The sequence below is a fragment of the Onychostoma macrolepis genome, chromosome 08 (assembly GCF_012432095.1).
Source record: "Onychostoma macrolepis isolate SWU-2019 chromosome 08, ASM1243209v1, whole genome shotgun sequence".
Taxonomy (NCBI): Eukaryota; Metazoa; Chordata; class Actinopteri; order Cypriniformes; family Cyprinidae; genus Onychostoma; species Onychostoma macrolepis.
The window spans coordinates 12,112,859-12,133,169 of record NC_081162.1 but is presented as its reverse complement, the minus strand read 5'-3'; the positions used below and the strand labels follow the sequence as shown (position 1 = coordinate 12,133,169).

The 20,311-nt window shown below is 34.9% G+C and overlaps 1 protein-coding gene across 1 annotated transcript; it reads right to left on the bottom strand.

The window, feature by feature from the left end:
* Window positions 1-7,490: 7,490 nt before the first annotated feature.
* On the bottom strand, window positions 7,491-10,279 carry LOC131545896 (beta-1,4-galactosyltransferase galt-1-like). The gene has a single exon (XM_058785114.1). The coding sequence runs from the start codon at window positions 9,011-9,013 to the stop codon at window positions 7,649-7,651; it is 1,365 nt and encodes a 454-aa protein (XP_058641097.1). The 5' UTR covers window positions 9,014-10,279; the 3' UTR covers window positions 7,491-7,648.
* Between the last annotated feature and the right edge of the window lie 10,032 nt (window positions 10,280-20,311).

Genomic DNA, 20,311 nt, shown 5'->3' with positions numbered 1-20,311 from the left:
CATTGATTGGGATGTGGCATATAATTATTTTTAGTGGTCTGTGACATTTGTTCATTGATATTGAACTCAAGCTGTCTCTTTTTTGCTGAAAGGTTCTTTATATGTCTAAGCACAAATCATGTAATGCAATCAAGCAGAGACATCTCTTCCATTCAGTGTCTGGACTACTCTGCTACCGAGTGCCATTATGCACACAACTGTCATACTGTTCATGCAATCAGAATAAGCCTCTGGCAAGGGAGATACTATGATGTTATGTGTAACTTTGAGTGGTAAAAAGAAGCTAAGAGTGTATGACACTGTGTTTTACATCAGCATGCAAGGCTTTATTAGACCCTGATGTGAAAACAATGCTGGTAGCACATAGGCCCCATCTGTGCTGTTGTTTCACAGGCGCTGTCTCCTTTGAAATTAGGAAACTGAGCACCATAAGAAGACTGTCACTCACTGCAGTGAGCTGTGAGCTCATAATTACATTGCTCCAAGGTCACAACCTTTGTTGACTGCTGTAAACATCACAAAACCATTTGAGGGTCTTTGGTTTCTCATCAGTGGTATATTTCTCATGTATTTCTCTTAAACAAATGACCATCTCCCAATTTCCAATTAAAAGAAATCGTTGTTTTAACCTCATAACAGCAAGTCTGAAAGCAGCCCAGCAATTATTGCAAATTCCAAACAGCCAATAGTCTTGCTCAATTCTGAGCCTCATAAATGACAAGAAAACTAACTGCGTGCTCCAGGAAGTGGGAGGTGGATGAGGTCGATTTTAATTAGAAGGCAGATCAATTTTTGTTTCTGTTTACCCTTTCCATTCATCTGGACTATGAATTAAACCTTTTAAAAGTCGTATTGCAGAATTGGTCTTTAAACCCAACCTCCTTTAAAGCCATGTTAATGTAGATCTGCAGATCTACAGATCTCCAGATCCTGCAGATCCTCCGCTTAACATGTAGAGATAAGGCCATTGCATGTAGAGCAGTTGTCCTCGACCTTATTGACTCGAAAGCTAACCATTGTTCAACACAATTTTCAAAGACCCCACCTTTTATGGTCGCCGTGATTTTGCCAAGTAAGACATGTTCCTGGATCAACATCTTTTGTTGATCCTGGATCAACATTATTGTCCAAAAATATAGACTTAACCCAATCTCTACCCCTAAACCTAACCCTACCCATAATTTATTCCTAAAATAAGTGAGAAATGATAGCTGATTAACAAGGGTGTCGAAGCACCTAACCCTGATCATAAGCCTAAAACTTATATTTCCTGAAAAGTTATCCCTCAATTCTGATTGGTTGATTGGAATGACGTTCCAGGATCAACAAGGATGTTGATCCAGGAACATGTTGTACTTGGTGAAATCACGCTCACCACCTTTTATAGCTACTTGCTTTAATTTTTTTAATAAACAGAAACTGGGAAACAAACAAAAACGATAGTTATTAAAGGGGAAAAATAACTTTAATTTGATGTATTTTTAGCATTTTAAGTTTATTTTAATTTCTAGGGTCGGCAGGCCATTTTGATGGTATAATTTTGTGGGAAGAAATCAGGGGTGTAGCAACCATTGGTGAGCGTGATTTCACCAAGTACAACATGTTCCTGGATCAACATCCTTGTTGATCCTGGAACAAGATTCCAATCAACCAATCAGAATTGAGGGATAACTTTTCAGGAAATATATCTGTTTTAGGCTTACGATCAGGGTTAGGTGCTTCTACACCTTGTTAATCAGCTATCATTTCCCACTGATTTTAGGAATAAATTATGGGTAGGGTTAGATTAAGGGGTAGGGATTGGGTTAAGTCTATATTTTTGGACAGTAATGTTGATCCAGGATCAACAAAATCACGCCGACCCCTTTAGGTTTACAAACATTTTAGTAAACAATAAAACACAACTAAATGCAATGCATCATTCTAAATAGTAATGTCCATTGGGATCTATTTTTACAGACTTTTCTTAGATGTAGGTGCAGTGCATTGATAAATATTTATATGTGAATAAATGCCTAAATGAAATCTGTTTATCATTAAAAAAATTTTTTCAGAAGACTTGGATTAAATTGCTCGACTCATATAGATTACATTTGAAGATACATTTTTGAACTTTTTGAAGCATCAGAGTTTGGGTGGAATAGACAGAAATCTCTCAGGTTTCATTAAAACCAATTTAAGAAGATATGACTTCTTAAAAAAGGGGGTTTGGGCTGTATAGTGACAATTAGGGGTAAGCCGTGTCATGTCACATTGATTCACTGGGCAATTCCCCAGTGAACATTTTAAATGCAAATATGAACACATACGCCTGACACTTTTTGATACGCTGTTTGAAAACACACACTTTTAAACGTCAGTGGAGGAATTCTGCTACAGGCATAACTAAAGGTCATTTTGGACTCAAGACTTCTCTAATGTGGCATTAGTACAACCGGTCAAATTAAATTTACTTTGGTATGTTCTTCAAGTCATGGTTATTTAGCACCATTACAGTGCAGTATTTATCATGATGGAGAGTGTGACCCATGGTAATAAGGTGAATATGACTGAATAGCTGAATTTTACTCTTTAATAAAGCAGTCCATTTCTGCTTCAACACTGCAATTTAGAGTTGGGTGATATTATCACTGACGTACATGGAAGCAACGGTCCTATTTAATGACAGGAGTAGTGTTGTCACGGTACCAAAATTTCAGTATTCGGTACTAAAACAAATAAAAAATGTTCTTGGCTCTAAAAGTGGTTCTTGGCTCGTAATCATAGGGGAACCACTTTTAGTGCTATATAGCACCATATCTTTAAAGGTGCTATACAGCACCTTTGTCAAATTTTGCTGTGTAGAACCATAAGAGGTGCCATATTGCATTGTATTTCTTCAACAAAAATGGTGCTAAACAGCACCAACAGTGGCTCGTAAAGAACCTTTAAAGGGGCTTAACAGGTTCTTTGTACGGCAGTGGTGCTATATAGCACCTTAATCACCCCAAAGAACCACTGAAGAACCATATAGGAGCTTAACAGGTTTTGTATATGGTAGCCATGCTATATAGCCTCTCAGTCATACTGAAGAACCACTGAAGCACCAAGATTTAGTGCTATACAGCACCAAAAGTGGTTCCCCTATGATTACGAGACAAAGAACCACTTTTAGTGCTATATAGCACCATATTTTTTTTCAAGTGACCAGTGAAAATTCACGGTTCTCGGTACCAAAGCAAAACACAAAAACATGCTATTTAAAAAGCAAATTATTTTTATTAATAAAGTTAAACAAAAATAAACTGTACAAAAATCAATGCCATTCTTTATGCTTATTTATCATGTTTTCCCACTAGTAATAAAAGTATGAAAAAAGTAAGCATGTTTCACCCAAAAGTCTTTGTCATATCTGCTGCCGCTGAAAAACAACTACACTGTTGTCTGTTTTAGGGTTTGCTGGGGTGTCATGATATTCCTCAGCCTGCAGCTGTAAAAGGAAAATATAATATACTTAAGCAATGGGCTGAGTCTGACCAAATGCAACATTAGATCATTGACTCCAGCTAACATATAACTTTTCGGTAAATAACAAACCTCAGCTTTTATAATAAATTTAGATAAGATTACATAACTGTAGTATTAAAAACACTTTACAATAAGATTCCATTTGTTAGATAACATGACCTATCAATAAACAATAGCTATATAGCAATTCTTCTTCTTAGGGTTCATTTCAAAATTTACAAATACATAAAATCAAAAGTTCAATCTGTTAAAATTATTTAATGCACAATGAACAAACATGAATGAGCAAGTGTTTGTATTAAATAACATTCAAAAACATAAATTAATGATTATTGTTCACTCACTATAAGTTGATGTTAGATAATAACATGAAGTAATGTTAATGAATGGTATCTTATTGAAAAGTCTATATACAGGAGATAAAATTTGACTGTACTTTCATTTAATCCAAACTGTGTACATATTTAATTTAAAAGGGCTTTTAAGCTAGTTATCCAGTCAAGAATAACAACTAACTAGCTAAAAAAAAAAAAAAAAGAAATAAAAAGGTCCAGAACGGCTTTTCTGACGGACTGATATGACAAACTGATAGCACACGTACATCTTGGAGACGTCTATTTGATGTCTGCATTTACATCTGCAAGACGTATTTTTTATGGTGTTTGCTCATCTTCAATACGTCTATAGAACATTTCCTTTTAGATGTCAAATAGACGTCTATTAGATGTCTTTAAGATGTTTATGATTTAGAATGTATGTAAAACTGACATCTGAAAGACGTCTGTCAGATGTTTGTAGACAGCAGATGCTTTCCAGATCAAGAGATCTTTAACAGACATCTTGCAGACGTACGTGTGCTATCTGTGTAGCTACATTCTCTAACAGGCATATTTTAGATTCACGGTTCATTTAAAAGCCTCTGGTGTGTAAAAATAGTAAATACCATCATGTCCTCCTGTTTTTTATTTTATTTTACCCTGATAAAAGTTATAGGAGCATTAAATAAACTTCATTCTAATACTCATTATGTTAGCTTTAGCCGCGCTTATGGTAACGTAATGATTAACTCCGCTATAACGGCAATGTTTATTTCAATCCGACATTCAAATTAAAATATGGAATAATATTCATAACAGAAGATCTAAATATTAAATTTATATTCATAGGTCTTTGCATATAGCTTTGTATAATGCACCATTATGCTTGAACTTCTCTTCCTACAGAAACTAAATTCATGCTTTGCAAGGAATGGGAAATGATGGTAAACAGAGAAGGAGAGAGAGAGAGCTACTGCAACCATTTCATTAAGCCCTCTCAAACTGCAAAGGATATGTCAATTAGCATCCACAGCATGGTCACCAAATGAGGAAGTGAGTGTGCAAATGTGTATTTTGCCTGCAGGGCCACCACTTTTGCAGTCCTTTTAAGGATGATTTGTACATTTATCAGCAGATGTGCACATGAAGCCTTTTTATCTGAAATGTGGGGGACATATGATAAACATCAGTTTCGCCCCTGAATATTAATTACACAATATAGCATTTGCTCAGTAGTTATGAATAACAAGTAAGTAAGGCTATAAGGATTATTTATAAGGGTAAAAGGGTACATTTGAACAAATACCAATGCAACTGATGTCCAAAGACTTCTGATTTGTCTTAAATCTGTATTTGCATTTACATTTAATCATTTAGCAGATGCTTTTATCCAAAGTGACTTACAAATGATGGCAATACAAGCAGTCAAAACAAAAAAAGAGCATATATATATATATATGAGAATATATAAATAAGTGTTGTGATGAGTCCCGTTTAGTCTTACGCAGTATGTAGCTAGGTTAAATAATAAATAAAAAGAATAAAAATTAGATAGAAAAGACATATAAATATAGCTAGTGTTAGAGGGTCACGTTATTATTATTTTTATAATAATTAAAAAGAAAACAAGTAGATAGAATAGAAAAAGAATAGAGAACGCTAGTGTTAGAGGGTTGTGTTTTGTTTAATAAATAAAAAGAAAACAAGTAGATACAATAAAAAAAAAATTGAGAGTTGTTGTGACACTTTAGACATTTCTCAAAGATGGCTAAAGACTCAGCTGCTCGGATCGAGTTGGGCAGGTCATTCCACCAGCAGGGAACAGTTAAGGTAAAAGTGTTTTTGTGCCTCTTTGGGATGGCACTACAAAGCGCTGTTCACTTGTAGAACAAAAGCTTATTGATTTTAGGTAAAGCGGTGCAGAGCCAGAGGTTGTTTTGTAGGCAAACATCAATTCCTTGAATTTTATGCAAGCAGCTATTGGTAGCCAGTGCAAGTTGATGAACAGAGGTGTGACTTGCGGTCTTTTTGGCTTGTTAAAGACTACTCTTGCTGCCGCATTCTGGATTAATAGAACTGGCTGGAAGATCTGCCAAGAGAGCATTGCAATGGTCCAGCCTGGACAGAACAAGAGCTTGAACAAGGAGTTGTGTAGCATGTTTCGAAAGAAATCTTCTTGATGTTGTATAAGGCAAATCTTCAGGACCGAGCAGTTTTAGCAATGTGGTCTGTGAAATTCAGCTGATTGTCAATCACAAATCCAAGGTTCCTGGCTGTCCTGGAAAGAGTTATGGTTGATGCGCCTAGCTGGATGGAGAAATTGTGATGAAGTGATGGGTTTGCTGAAACCACAAGCAGGTCTTGGCAAGGTTGAGTTGAAGGTTCTTCATCCAGCAAGAAATGACTGTTAGACATGCTGAGATGCGAGTAGCTATCATTGGATCATCAGGATGGAATGAGAGGTATAGAGTTGAGTGTCATCAGCATAGCAGTGATATGAAAAGCCATATTTCTGAATGTCAGAACCTAGTGATGCCATGTATATAAAGAAGAGAAGTGGTCCAAGAGCCATGTAGATAGAGAAGAAAGGTGGTCCAAGAACTGAGCCCTGAGGCACCCCAGTAGCTAGATGTTGTGACTTGGACTTCTCACCCCTTCAGGATACCTTGAAAGACCTATCTGAGAGGTTAGACTTCAACTATAAAATGTTAGATAGATAGATAGATAGATAGATAGATAGATAGATACGCCGTGATTTTGCCAAGTAAGTCATGTCCTAGGATCAACTTCTTTTGTTCCGATCCGATCCAAAAGTGCTAAACTAAGACCAAAACAAAAATACAGCGGAAGTGAAATTGCATTTTATCCTGTCAAGACGCTAAGTTATTGAAATGCCTGAAAAAAAGACAGTCGTGGCTTTTGTAAAACAGGGCATAAGAAACGTTAATGCCAAGGCTTAACACGTGTGATGTGATTACTTGAGATTTGGATTATTAGGGTCTGATTTATAGTTGTGCTGCTTTGGTAGTTCAGAACCGGATTACATCTGCACTATAGTGAAATATTCCATATTAAGAGACAGTTGGTGTGTTCACAGATCATCTAAGCACTGTGCAATAGCCACTTGTGACTGCTTTTATGTAACATGCAATATGTGACTGTCATTTATTCAGACTAGACTAATGGTGCAGATTTAGACCTGCCAAGAAGAGGATGATGACGAGGAGGAAAAGAGAGTGGGATCTGTTTATTTAGCAGATGCTCCTTCAAATCTACATGTTAACAATATTGAATTCTTAAAACCTACAGAGTCACATATCTATTGTGAACATCATTATGTAAACTTTATGCCTGTTACACTGTATATGCACAGTTTAGTGTAAATTTTTTCTGATGTAGAGTAATTTGGTGAAGTTTGTATTGTGTGATTTTTAAACTCAACATATATGAATAAAATAAGAACCCTTTTAAACACGTGGTCAACCTACAACCATTTCTTTAATGTAAATACTGCTCATATTAAATGTAATGAAAAAACTGTAATGAAAAAAATAATGAATAAAGTATTAAAACAATTTTATAATTAACAAAAATAATATTAAAATACAAAATAATTCATTATAAATGTAACTTTCCTGAGAACAAATCCAAAAAGAAAGGCTGAGTTAAAACTGGAAGTTAATGTGCTGAGTACCTTTTTAACTTTACCTTGGTCTAAATCAGTTTTGCAACCATTTTGGCTAAGATTATATTTCTCAAAAGGCATCCTTTATTTTTCAGATGTCAGATTTCTCAATCTGCATAATTATAATAAAATCATGTCATCAGTGAGGCCTTAACAAACCTGAAAGCTTCAAAGTCCGGTCAACATTCGGTATCAGTTTTTGCTCAAAGTCCCACATTCTTTTGTCCACAAACAGTTGCTCTTTGGTAAGATTCACCTGCACTGGTTCTCTCACATGCGCCATCCTAGACACATTAAATGCTACACGGTGAATATATCCATAGTTTTTCAATGAGGAGTGTACTGAAGTTTGCTGCACCTTCCTTGGGTTGACAATCATCTTTGTGGGATTGTAAATGTTCTTTCGATTAGGTTCTCTGTGAATGTGCTCCATGATATTAACACCTGGAATATTATTCCATTCAGCTCGTTTGAACTTCCGACTCTCCTCAAACTGTGTTGTGGGAAAAACGTGGCTCTCAAAAAGGAATACACTTACTCTGGGATAAGCATACTGAAGGTACTTCATGAGAGATGGTAAATTGGCGTGTTTGTAAGGCATGATGATTTCATCAATGTCATTCAGGAGAACGTACTTGGACTGGTACATGTGCCTGTAAATGCACTCGTTGAGTGTTACTAACTGACCATAATAATGGACGTCACCTTTGTGCTCCTGGAAGTTCCAGCCTGAAGAAGGGTTCAGAAACTGGTTGATAGGCCATGGAACGATCTCCAGTATCCCCTCTGTTTCATAATGTTTTAAGAGCTTTTCCAAGTCTGGTCCACAACCAGTTTTATAGATGACCACATGCTGTACACCCAGAAGCTTGTACATCTCCATCGTTTGAGCAAACTGCAGTACATTGTTGTAGTCGCCAAAAAGGTTTGAGATGCAAACGGTAAAGTTATACTTAAAAGTGCTCATTCTCACTTGATTTTGTATTGGCAGATACTCTGTTGCATTGTTATCTAAATCTTTAGTTGATATACGGACATGAGTTGCATTTTGCATGTGTTTACCTTTACAAATCACATCTGAGACGTGAAACGGGAAGCCAAAATGGTCGTTGTGTATCTGGACATCTGTGTGAACAGTTTTGCAGACTTGTTCAGCGCTGCAGTAAACACAGTAAAGGGGCTGAAGACTGTTTCTTTTGATTATGGCGATGACTCGAATGACCCCACCCAGTCTGTGGTCGATAAACGCAGACACCATGAAATGCTCCGAGTCTTTGATGGGTGTTATTGAATTTAAAGGGTCTGTGATTTTACATGTATTATAGAAGGCATGCTCTGAGTCTTTGATGGGCATTGTCGAATTTAAAGCGTCTGGTATTTTTTGTGTATTATAGGAAGCAGTCACATATTGGTAAAGAGGATAACTCTTGTATGCCAAAATCAGTGTTGAAGTAATAGAGAGACATGTTAGAGCAAGAAATATTTTAAATGTGCTGTTATCCATCTGCCCTTTAGTGCCTGTAGAGTAAAGCAAAGATGAATGTCAGAAATTTGTAAAATTCTGTCTGTCCATAAGGCCTATTAACTTTCAAATTGATGCTTTTCAACTTTATGACCTTTTTCTAATACATCCTAAGGTTGTCTTCATAGTTTTCCTTTACTAGTGAAGATTACAGTTATTTGAAATTCAGTTCATTTTAATTAGACATCACATTTAAATTGAAATTGAAATTCTGCATATTTTCCACTCCCTCAAGTTCAGATTCTGCGACTGATACAGAATTTACAAAGGCTTTTAAATTCAGTTCTAAATGCTGCACAACACATATGCTGTTAATGCATCTTAAGATGAATTGAAATGACAGCATTCCTTTAACCCGTTCACTGACATCATCTTGGTCTTTATATATTTTATACGTTTAAATGTAAACAATACATTTACACCCAAGAATACAGTTAGGTGTGCTGCTCTAACGAAGCATTTGTTAGCGATTTAAGTATTTAGCAATAGTGACATATGGCATATGAAACTGTTGTCTATCATAATTTAAATGTGATCTCTGTTAGAGCCAGCGCCACCACAATAGAAAAAATACACTTGTGAAATCAGCATACCAAACTCCTGATGATTTAGCAAATGTTAAAGAAACCCTGCACTTGTCACAAAACAGCACATTCAACAAAGAGCTAAAAATAGTTGCTTTGACCATTCCCGCCAAATAGAAAATATTAAAATAAGATGAAAAATAGACACAGTCCCTTTTGTCACAATATAGCATAATTGCCTAACAGAACAGGTATAAATTTAAGGAGGAAACAGATTGAAAACAGTACCTGCGTTACCAATATAACAGCTCCGTATTCAACTCCGCATATCACTTAGTTGAAGGATAGCTGTCATAAATGTCTTTGCCTTGGAACAGCCCACTTCATTTGATTATCAGCAAACGGTGTACAATATTTTGTGATTATGTGATACTGAGCATCGTGTAACCGAGTCATTTTTAGAGACTGATTCCAATGCAAAATCAGATGTTGAGCACTTTTTGTTTGATATAAGTGTGTATGTATTAATAATTCTTGTTTTAAGCAAGTTGTGTGGTTGTCAGTGCAAAGGTGGTACCATCACAATTAGAGACTTTGATCTCAAAGATAACACACTCATTATCTTCTGTTTCACTGAGCAAGTATTGTAAATGGGAGCACTAAACAAAGGGACAGCACAAACTTGAACCTGTTTTTAATTACCTGTTATTTAACCTATTTTATGATTCCTATCACATACAATTAATCCGTGCATGATAATAACAAAAAAGTTTTGATTTGTTGTATTGAAAGATAAATAAATAATAAAAAAACCTGTTTCATATCTTGACTGTTTTCATTTCTGTCTTAATGTTTTTCATAATTGTTGAATATTGTGTTACTCAGAAATATGAATATTATAGAGGATATTATAATTTGAAATGACTTGAAATGACTTTTTTCATGTTGCCAGTATATTATTGTGTTGTAACAAAATCAGGAAGATTTTGGAAGCAATTAGAAATCATGATCATATCTATAGAACCGTTCCTGAAGTGTACTGTAGTAAAATGTAAATTATTAACAGAGAAAAGAAAAATCAACACTTCACTTCTAATATGCTAAAAAAAAAAAAAACACGTTTATCATAATAAATTCATGTACAAAATTTAAACGATTCAAAATTCCGATTCAATGTTCACAGAAGCCTCTGCATGGCATTTTTCATGTTTTAATATGTTTTAGTTACAATATATGTATTTCTGTTCATTCTCATCTTTCAGGGAACATTCTGCTTGCAAGGTTCTCTTTAAATTATGAACAAATGTTATCTGGGGCAAGTTGCATGAGCTTAGCCTCTATTTTAAGACTGTGTCTTAAGAACTAGTCTGACCAACTAGCAGTCAAGGGGTAATGAGTCTTATTTTTCAGATTCAATTTACATTTTGATGTAACTGACTTTTAAAAATTAAGACCTAAAAATACAACAACAAATAAATCGTTGACTGGTAAGACTAGTCTAACCATTGTATGCAATGGGCACTGGTCTTTAATAACATTATCAAAACATTAGCCAAAAAAATAACAATTATATATATATATATATATATATATATATATATATATATATATATATATATATAATTTATTGAATTTTCTTGAAGTCCCTAGTATAATGTTTTATAAATGTTACTATTTACTTCTTGTTTCAGATGGCTCAGAGATCATTCAGTAACACTTTAGTAGGGACCAGTTCTCACTATTAACCCATTCTTACTATTAAGTAGTTGCTTATTAGCATGCCTGTTATTAACATATAACATATTCCATATTCTACATCCCTAATGCTACCCAATACCCTAAACTTAACAACTACCTTAAGAACTACCTTAATGTTCTCTCTAATGTTCACAAAACCAATACATTTTTTTTTGAATGTTCTGAAAACATTCGGAAATAACATTTACATTCTTAGAACATATTTTTGTTAACAGGATTATTATGTATTGTTGCAATGGTGCATATGAAAATTATAATATATGCATTGAAAATATTGCTTATTTTTAGGTATTTTACTTACATTCAACTTTTTAACATGTGTCTAATATATTGTCAGAAGACTGAGAATTAATGCAGTATAATGTTTAACTAAATCGCCCAGTCTGGGTCAGCGGATGGTTTACAGTGCAGAGGCTCACAGCAATTTATGCAACTCTCTATTACTTGCGGCATCATTACTTTAGTTCATAAATCCAGTTACTGCCAGCCAGCCTCATTGGCCCTTCATGATGTAAAGTGTGGGTGAGAGTGTGAGTGGAGGAAATAAATGGAGATTCTTCTCTCTCTGACAGGCAGAGGGGTCTGACAGCATTTCTGGATTTAAATGAACACAGAACTCTCTGTACTGTCAAGCTATCACCACCTTCCATTCATCTTAAGTCCATAACGTCGGTTTACTTGGTCTCCATGGAGAGCTGCCCTCAGCATGCCATTTCTCAGCCTTGGAAAAAACACTATCTACATTGCAATTTTTGGCTTTTGCGTAGTTGAGGTAACCATGGATACTGCAGACATTCTTCATCAAGAGGTAGGAGATTGGTGTTTGATTGTGCATTGTCTGGATTACAATCAATTGAATGTTTTGACCCTTAAAGATCATTTAGACATGGCTGAAGAAAAAGCTTTATAGATTTTTAGCACCAGGATTTCTCGTCACCATCTGCAGTTCAGTTGATATTACTTGAGTAAGAGCAAGATGCCAAAACACATAGCCAAACTCTGGGTGAACAAGAAAAGGACTTTCACCATCACTGACTTTTGGGCAAAAGGATAAGGGATAGGAAACACAATCCCATCCTCTGTCCATGTGCCAAGTCACCCTGGCAAGATATTTCACCAGACATCACCAAGCATCACCACAGACAGAGGTCGCTTTCATTAAGGGCTGCAGATTCTAACTTTCAGGCTTCTATAAGCCTTTATGCTTTCAGCAAAGACTCACTGGTGAACCAAATTTCCTGAAAACCACAAATATGAGAGTGATGGATCTAGCTAGCTAGCTATATAGATAGACATAGAGTTCCTACATAATTATGATTAATTTCTGTGAGTCAGTTCAAATCGTCTATTGCAATGAAATAATTTACAACTCTCATTTTTGTGCATTATATACCACTCAAAAATCCCACAGGCATTTTACTGCCTTTTTTCTGAAATCCACTTATACTGTTATCAAGATATTTACATCAAAAACAGCATCATTTAGAAGTAATAGGCTATTTTCCGTCCTGTTTTGAGCCCCCTCATTGGAACACTCTGTTGGCAGATTGTAGACTCGGATGTAAATGCCTACTGGTAAACGCATAAATACTCAGTACATATCTAACTATTTGTAATAACAGACAAAGCAATAGTGACCACATTAAAAAAAAAAACAGTTACTTTGTTTATTATGATATTACTGTTGTATCCAATATAGTTGGCACAGCATCGTCTTTTAGTTTCATTCTTTCTGAAAATCCTGCATCGAATTGTGCCTTGTTTGTAAACGAATCCACAGTAAAATGAGTTGAACAAAGGACCAAGATCTTAATGATGTAGTCTGGAACTCCACTAAGAGTAAAGTTCATCAATTATAGTTTATCGATTGGTTTCTGCATAGACCTGCGTTATTTACACGCGCGAATCGGTGGGCGGGGCTAAACAGGCAGTGATGTAGAAGCAGGCGTTGATCTTCTTCTGCGGAGGCGGTGTTTAGCCACACTATTACATCATAAAGTGGCATATTCCACAAGCTGTCGTTTTTGCAGATCGGCTTCAATATAAGCTGTTTTTAGACAAATGAGAAAGTTTCATCCTTACAGGATGTTTTAATAGTACAATGACCTCTTATATGTGACCCTGAACCACAAAACCAGTCTTAAGTGTCAATTTTCGAAATTGAGATTTATACATCATCTAAAAGCTGAATAAATACGCTTTACATTGATGTATGGTTTGTTAGGATCTGACAATATTTGGCAAAGATACTTTGAAAAAAGATACTTTTGATACTTTGAAAATCTGGAATCTGAGGGTGCAAAAAAATCAAAATATTGAGAAATTCATCTTTAAAGTTGTCCAAATGAATACTTAGCAATGCATATTACTAATCAAAAATGACGTTTTGATATATTTACAGTAGTAAATTAAAAAAATATCTTCATGGAATATGATCTTTACTTGATTTTTGACATAATTTTTGGCATAAAAGAAAAATCTATAATTTTGCCCCATACAGTGTATTTTTGGCTATTGCTACAAATATACCTCAGCGACTTAAGACTGGTTTTGTGGTCCAGGGTCACATATGTCAAAAGATCAAGATAATTTTGATTTCTAAGTTCATGACCCCTTTAATGTATGGTTTTAGTAAAAAAAGAGTAAATTTCAGTAAATATTGCTGTTTATTATTGTGTACTGTTATAAATGGAAGTGATTAAATATGATTCTTCATTGTGTTCATTTAATGGTAAACTAAATGAGAATGTTTCTTCTTCGTGTTCAAACAGTGAAAAAAAACATGCCTTGATCATTTTTAAATTAAATTTTACAGTATTTTACTTGCTGTGCAAAGGTTGCCTAGAAGAAAGGAGTGTAAAAGACATGCTAATGAAATGCTGCACAACAAAGTCCCCAGTGAGTCCCTTCATTTTAGCGCAGTACCTAACCTTTACTCAAACACATTCTGCTTTCTGTTGTCCCACACTAATGCTCTTTCCCTGTTTCTTCTCTTCCATAATGGTGTTGCAGATGTGGAAGGAAAAAGCATCAAATTTAAATAAAACATGTCATATACAGCATGCTGTTCTCATTTAGCACAGATAGTCAATTAGGTTATTATGTACAGATTTCTAACATCATATGGTGTATAATATAATCTCATATTAGACATCATGCAGAAAACCATCAGCTGAGAAAAGGAAGAAACTTGTCAGCTCTATTCTTTTTTTACTACCGTCATGCACCTTGCTTTTACACAAGGTAGTCATTAGCAAATGCCCTTGTGATGTCTGCACCCAGCAAGAGCTCCTCTTAAAGAAACAGCTTGTCTTTTACCAAAGTTGCAGCTAGGAATATACTGCATTATAATATATTATAGAGCACAGAAAGCAGAGAATCAAAAGCAGATACATTTTTAAAGTGTATAATGTGCCCATTAAAATAATGCATGTGAAATTTTGATGTCACTTGAAAATGTTATTGGAACAGGTTAGTGACCTCAACAGGTGGGAATGTGATTAAAAAGCGTTCTTCATAATCAGAGATAAACAGATCAACAGGCTTGAACATAATGACTCAGCATGAGGAGGATGAAAAATCAATATATGCAAAACCCCTCAAGGCATCACTGGCTGCTCTTCACTAGCATTACATTATAATTTCAGATCATCTGGATCTTTCTAGCTGTGATTTTGCTTATACAGCTGTTAGGTGATTAAGCGACTGCTTTTGAAAGTAGTAAATGGCAGTAATTACTGTTCTTGTCAGAAGGACGGCGCTGCAGTCTGATTATTAGATCAAACTGTATGTGGACCCTGTATTCTTTGTTAATAAATCATGTTAAGGTTGTTCAAACGTGGGAGTAAATATGATTGAACACTACTTGACTTCCATACATATTTATTGTTATATAAAACAGCATAGCAATAGCATAGCAAAATAAAATAAAATAAACAAACAAACAATGTAGTGTATAGATTTACTGTTTATGTCTTTAGGATTATTTTGAAAAACGTTAAGGCAAATAATAACAATTCATGATTTTTTTTTTTTTTTTTTACATTTTTATATTTAAAAATATCATTAAATGTTAATTAATAAATATCATTAGGTTGCATTTTACGACATTAACTCACCTTGCGTTGTTGTAAAAAGATCAAATGATCAGATTTTTTAAGAAATTTATTGACTTGTGTTATAATTTTCTTGTATTATGTTTTTTTCCCCTGCATATTTCTGCATATTGGTTACACTGCATGATTCTGATTTGGCAGACATGTGTTTCAAATATTAATAAGCTGTTAAATGTATTTATTTATTATATTCCTTAAGGCATTTCTCTTCAAGAATTGAATTCCTTTTTTCATTATGATATCATAAAAATAGCAAAATAAAAAAAACAAATAGCCAAATACATTTTAAAGCAGAACTGTATGACTCTTCCTAGAAGAGGTTGAAATCACTGAAGGCATGATTTGCATTTAAAAAAAAAATAATAATAATCACATTATTGACCTAACTATTATATTGGTTTGCCTCAATTGCTGTTCTGAAATTAATCATTCTACCATTAGATATCTTGTTTACTCATAAGGATTATGTATCAGTCAGTTAGAAGCTGTTCAAACAGCCGTCGACTTTGTTTCAAACACTCTAATGGTGTAAACCTGATTGATCCTCTGTAGTACAGGCCCCTTATCAACAAGAGCAGGATTTGCAGCCAGGACATTGATCTTCCTCTTCCTCCTAAGAGTCTCTGGAGCAGCTGAGACACCTGCTAGCATGCGGCTGATGGACGGCCTCTAATGCCTGCGTGCTCCTTGGAAGGAGTTGCATCATTCATGCCTTGAAAGATCAAAGCCTGTAGCTGAGCTTCTCTTCATGGCTCTGTGGCAGGGCCCTGGGTCCTCGCACCTTGTACATTATGGGAATGGCTCCTGTCATGCTGCATCATTTCAAACCCATATGGGAGCAGACAGATGGTGGCCAGGCTAAACCAACGGGAAGCTGGGTTGCCATGCCAATAACAGCGTTGAGTTCTCACTATAACAGAGAAGGACAGAGGCATAGTAGCCTACAGTATGAACAGTGTATTTTATTACTGCATGTGAAATGTATTGCGTTAGAGTTCAACAGTCACTGCCCACTTCCTCAGCAACCTTGCTTCCATAAATATTTTTTTTCTATTCATTTTCTCCATAGGGATTTAAAATACTCAGCAGGAGCCTTGAACCAAACCAACCAGCTCTAAAATGAATCATGCAACCTTTTAAAGCAAAACAAAGTATTTGAAAAAGGACTATGGAGTACTCAAGCCATAATCATTTAATCAAAATATTATAATATAAACTAGTGATGCGTATTAATTTTTATAAGCATAAAACAATATACCACTTTTCATTACATGCATTTCGTTCCTGAATGAATCAGTGTGTTTGAATCGGTTGAATGATTGAAAGACGCTAAAGGGCTGCTCTTCACTTCACTCCTCGATTTTGACCAAGAGTCTACTGCATATGCACACTTCGGGATAGTCCATATAGACTGCCACCACAGGTTTCATTTAATTTACCCCCACCCCAAACAACTCTATGATATATGAATATGATTTTTTTTTTTTTTTTTACCTATATACATATAGAATGCTGCATCAATTCGTAAGCAGAAAAACTCAACTTCATTGAGTTGGAGCCCTAAAACTCCATTGTGGATTCCAAGTGATTCATCGGTGGTTCAACCATAATGTTATGAAGCTACGAGAATACATTTTGGGAGCAAAGAAAACAAAAAATAACAACTTTATTGAACAATTTATTCTCTTCCATGTCAGTCTTTGACGCAAATTCACGACAGTACCACAACGCATGAATGTGCATTCCTCTGCTTGTAAACAAGGCACAGCGCATACGGGTTCTATGTCAGAATGCCGGCTCCTGTGTCAATCATGAATGTACGTCAAAGACTGACATGGAAGAGAAGAAATTGTTGAATACAGTCATTTTTTTGTTCTCTTTGCGCACAAAAGGTGGGTGAACTATCCCTTTAACACTATAAAGTGTATTTATGATAAGAAATTAAAACAATATGACAACAAATACCTGTTTGCAAAATAAAGCAGTATAATAGGCTGTTTTTGTATAGCTAAAATAACTGGAAGTGAATGACAACGGAAGCCTCGCACAATCAAGTTACAAATGGCCGCTGTGCTCGCTAACCTGGATTCTGCTTAGCACTGTGCTTAAGAACACCACTTACCAATAAGCCTGTAAAACACTGGCTTGTTGCTTAAATCAAGTTTATATCCTGATAAACTCATCATAGTCACCTTCAGACTACTAAAAGCCTTTATATCCTCCATGCCCTTTCCAAACATCTTTCCGGCTATAAGATATGATGAACATGGCAGCCCTTAGCTCAGCAGTCTTGTCTCTGCCAATTCATTTCTTCTGTGCTTTCCAAAAGGTACCTCTTCCACAGACACTGTCATGTGATCTTACTGGCGACACTGTAATGAGTTTGCTATCAGTATAGGACAGAACCATAAATTCAGCTCGGACAGAAAGAGAAGGCACAGAGAAAGAGCGAGAGAGAGAGAGAGAGAGAGAGGCTCAGGTGTAGTCGTGGCCTCGATTAGCCTCAGAACAGCTGAGGGGTCATAAGAGCTAAGAGAGTTATTATTCAGATGACTGAAGCATTGATATTATGAGTTATATATCTCACTCAGTGAGCCCTTACAGTACAAGACATGAACATGCTGAAAAACTGAAAAACACAAGGGCAAGCTTTTCAATGCGCTGCAGGACATGGAAAACAAGCACTGATACTAGGTCATATCTGTGTAATATCTAAGTGCCTCAAACAAAACTCTGAATATCTTTCAAAGATGTGATGCCACTAATCTTGTAAATTCTGGAAATCTAGGGATTAGCTCATTGTATGACTTGTAAACATGGCTTTGTTTCCTGGCAGGACTGATAAGCAGAACCTGTGTGATCTTACTCCCAGACAAATCAATATTTACAGGCTGCAGGTTTGTTGTCAGCTCAAATATAGTTTTTAATTGCATCATCCTTCAAAAACATCCTTTTTATAAAAGTCTCAATTACACTGTGGCAGATACAAATCAATTTGTAATGTGTTTCCGCACACAAACAAAAACACACTAAAATAATGCAATTAACACTTAATAACATAAAAACGTCCACAAGTTGTTTTCGTTATTCAAAACTTAATAACACAAAAAAAACAACAACATAAAACATTTCAATTCAGTTAAGGTTCACACAGGGAATTTTGGGAATGACCTGTCTTCATAAATTATATAAAAACAAAATTAAAAGTAAATGTATTACCTTGTTAAATCTATACAAATTCCTTATAAATGTTAAAATCAATTTTAATGTTTACCTCTGAAAAACATGTTCTACAATATTTTACAGTAAAATTACATACATCATCTTGAACAATATAATATTGTTTTAATATTGTATAAAGGTAGCATAAAATTAACCAATTGTCAGACTTTTATGTAACATTTTTATATACCATTTTTAATGTACAAAATGACAGTGTATTTAATATAATTCTTATGTTACTACATAGTGCTCTCTCTGTTTCTCCTCTTATCTATATATATAAAATATAATAGAATAATGATGAGGCTGTCTTTTCATAGTACGTCAAAAGGTAAAAAAGTAGAAGAAAGAAGCCTTGAGACAAAGAACAGAAGCTGAGTCACACCTCGGCACACAAATGCAATAGAGACCAGGGGGAAAATAGATAATAAGACACAAAACAATAACATGTCAGCTGTCAGCAGTGTTTTGCACTGTAATGGCAATGACAGTCTGGGAAAATAGTGCTTATCAAATACATTTTTCACTGCATTAGGAAGGAATCCAATTGCTCCAGTAGAACAGTTCACCATATTACAAGTCTGTCAGTTATTTTAAAGTTGTAGGATGTACACAAGCAAAATAGAAAGCAATTAAAGTTTCACTCTGCGGGAGTCGGACAGCTGGATTTACGGCTACAATAATGCTATTTAATTGACCAACAAGCCTGGTCTTGTATGGCTTGCTCCCATGGCTCACAGAAAATGTGCATGTTACTCAGGAGTCTAGTACGCTGGTGTCCTCATTCAGTGTGCTATGGTTCAGTATGTGTTTTTTAGCTTTTTTTGTTATAATTGATTAAACAGCACACAAAATCAGCCATTGATTAAACTAATGCGGACATCAATGCCATCTATGTCTCACTTGATCCCTTAAGCTGTATAGGCCTACTTTGCTATTGTGCGCTTCTGTTTTAATCCATTTGAATAAACAGGCAGGTTGACAGTGCAAGTAAAGTTCTATTCTTAGAAAGGAAGGAAATGCTGAGGTTAGTTTGCCCAATAAAATCATTATTATGATTGGGTCATTCTCAAAAAAAAAAAAAAAAAAGAAAAGAAAAAGTGAATTCCGACTTACAGTTTTCTGTTCAGTTTTTTTCCTTAAACATTATTTAATATTTTAAATTATTAAAAAATGTTTAATATTATTTATTAGCATTTTTAGCACATTGTTATTTTATTTTATGAAGCAAGACTTACAACATCAATGACAAATTCTCAATAAACAAATTTCACATCAATAGCATACTATATATATATATATATATATATATATATATATATATATATAGTGTGCTACTGAATGTTCAATGTTTATATATATATATATATGTACATATAAACATAGAACAGTGCACAGTGCAACACCAACAACAGCAGGAAAATCAGGTGGAGGTACTTCATTAATACAAAATAGTTTTATTTATTTATTTATTTAAATAGAGGGTCATACAATAGAGACAAACATTTTTATTTTAAATATTCACATTAATAATTGTTTTGTTTTTTAATCTCAACATGAGGGAAATGAATGAATGAATGAATGAATGAATGAATGTAATAAAAATCATCTTCTTGAAATGAATAACTACTGGAGCCTGTATACCAGCAAGCCATGACACC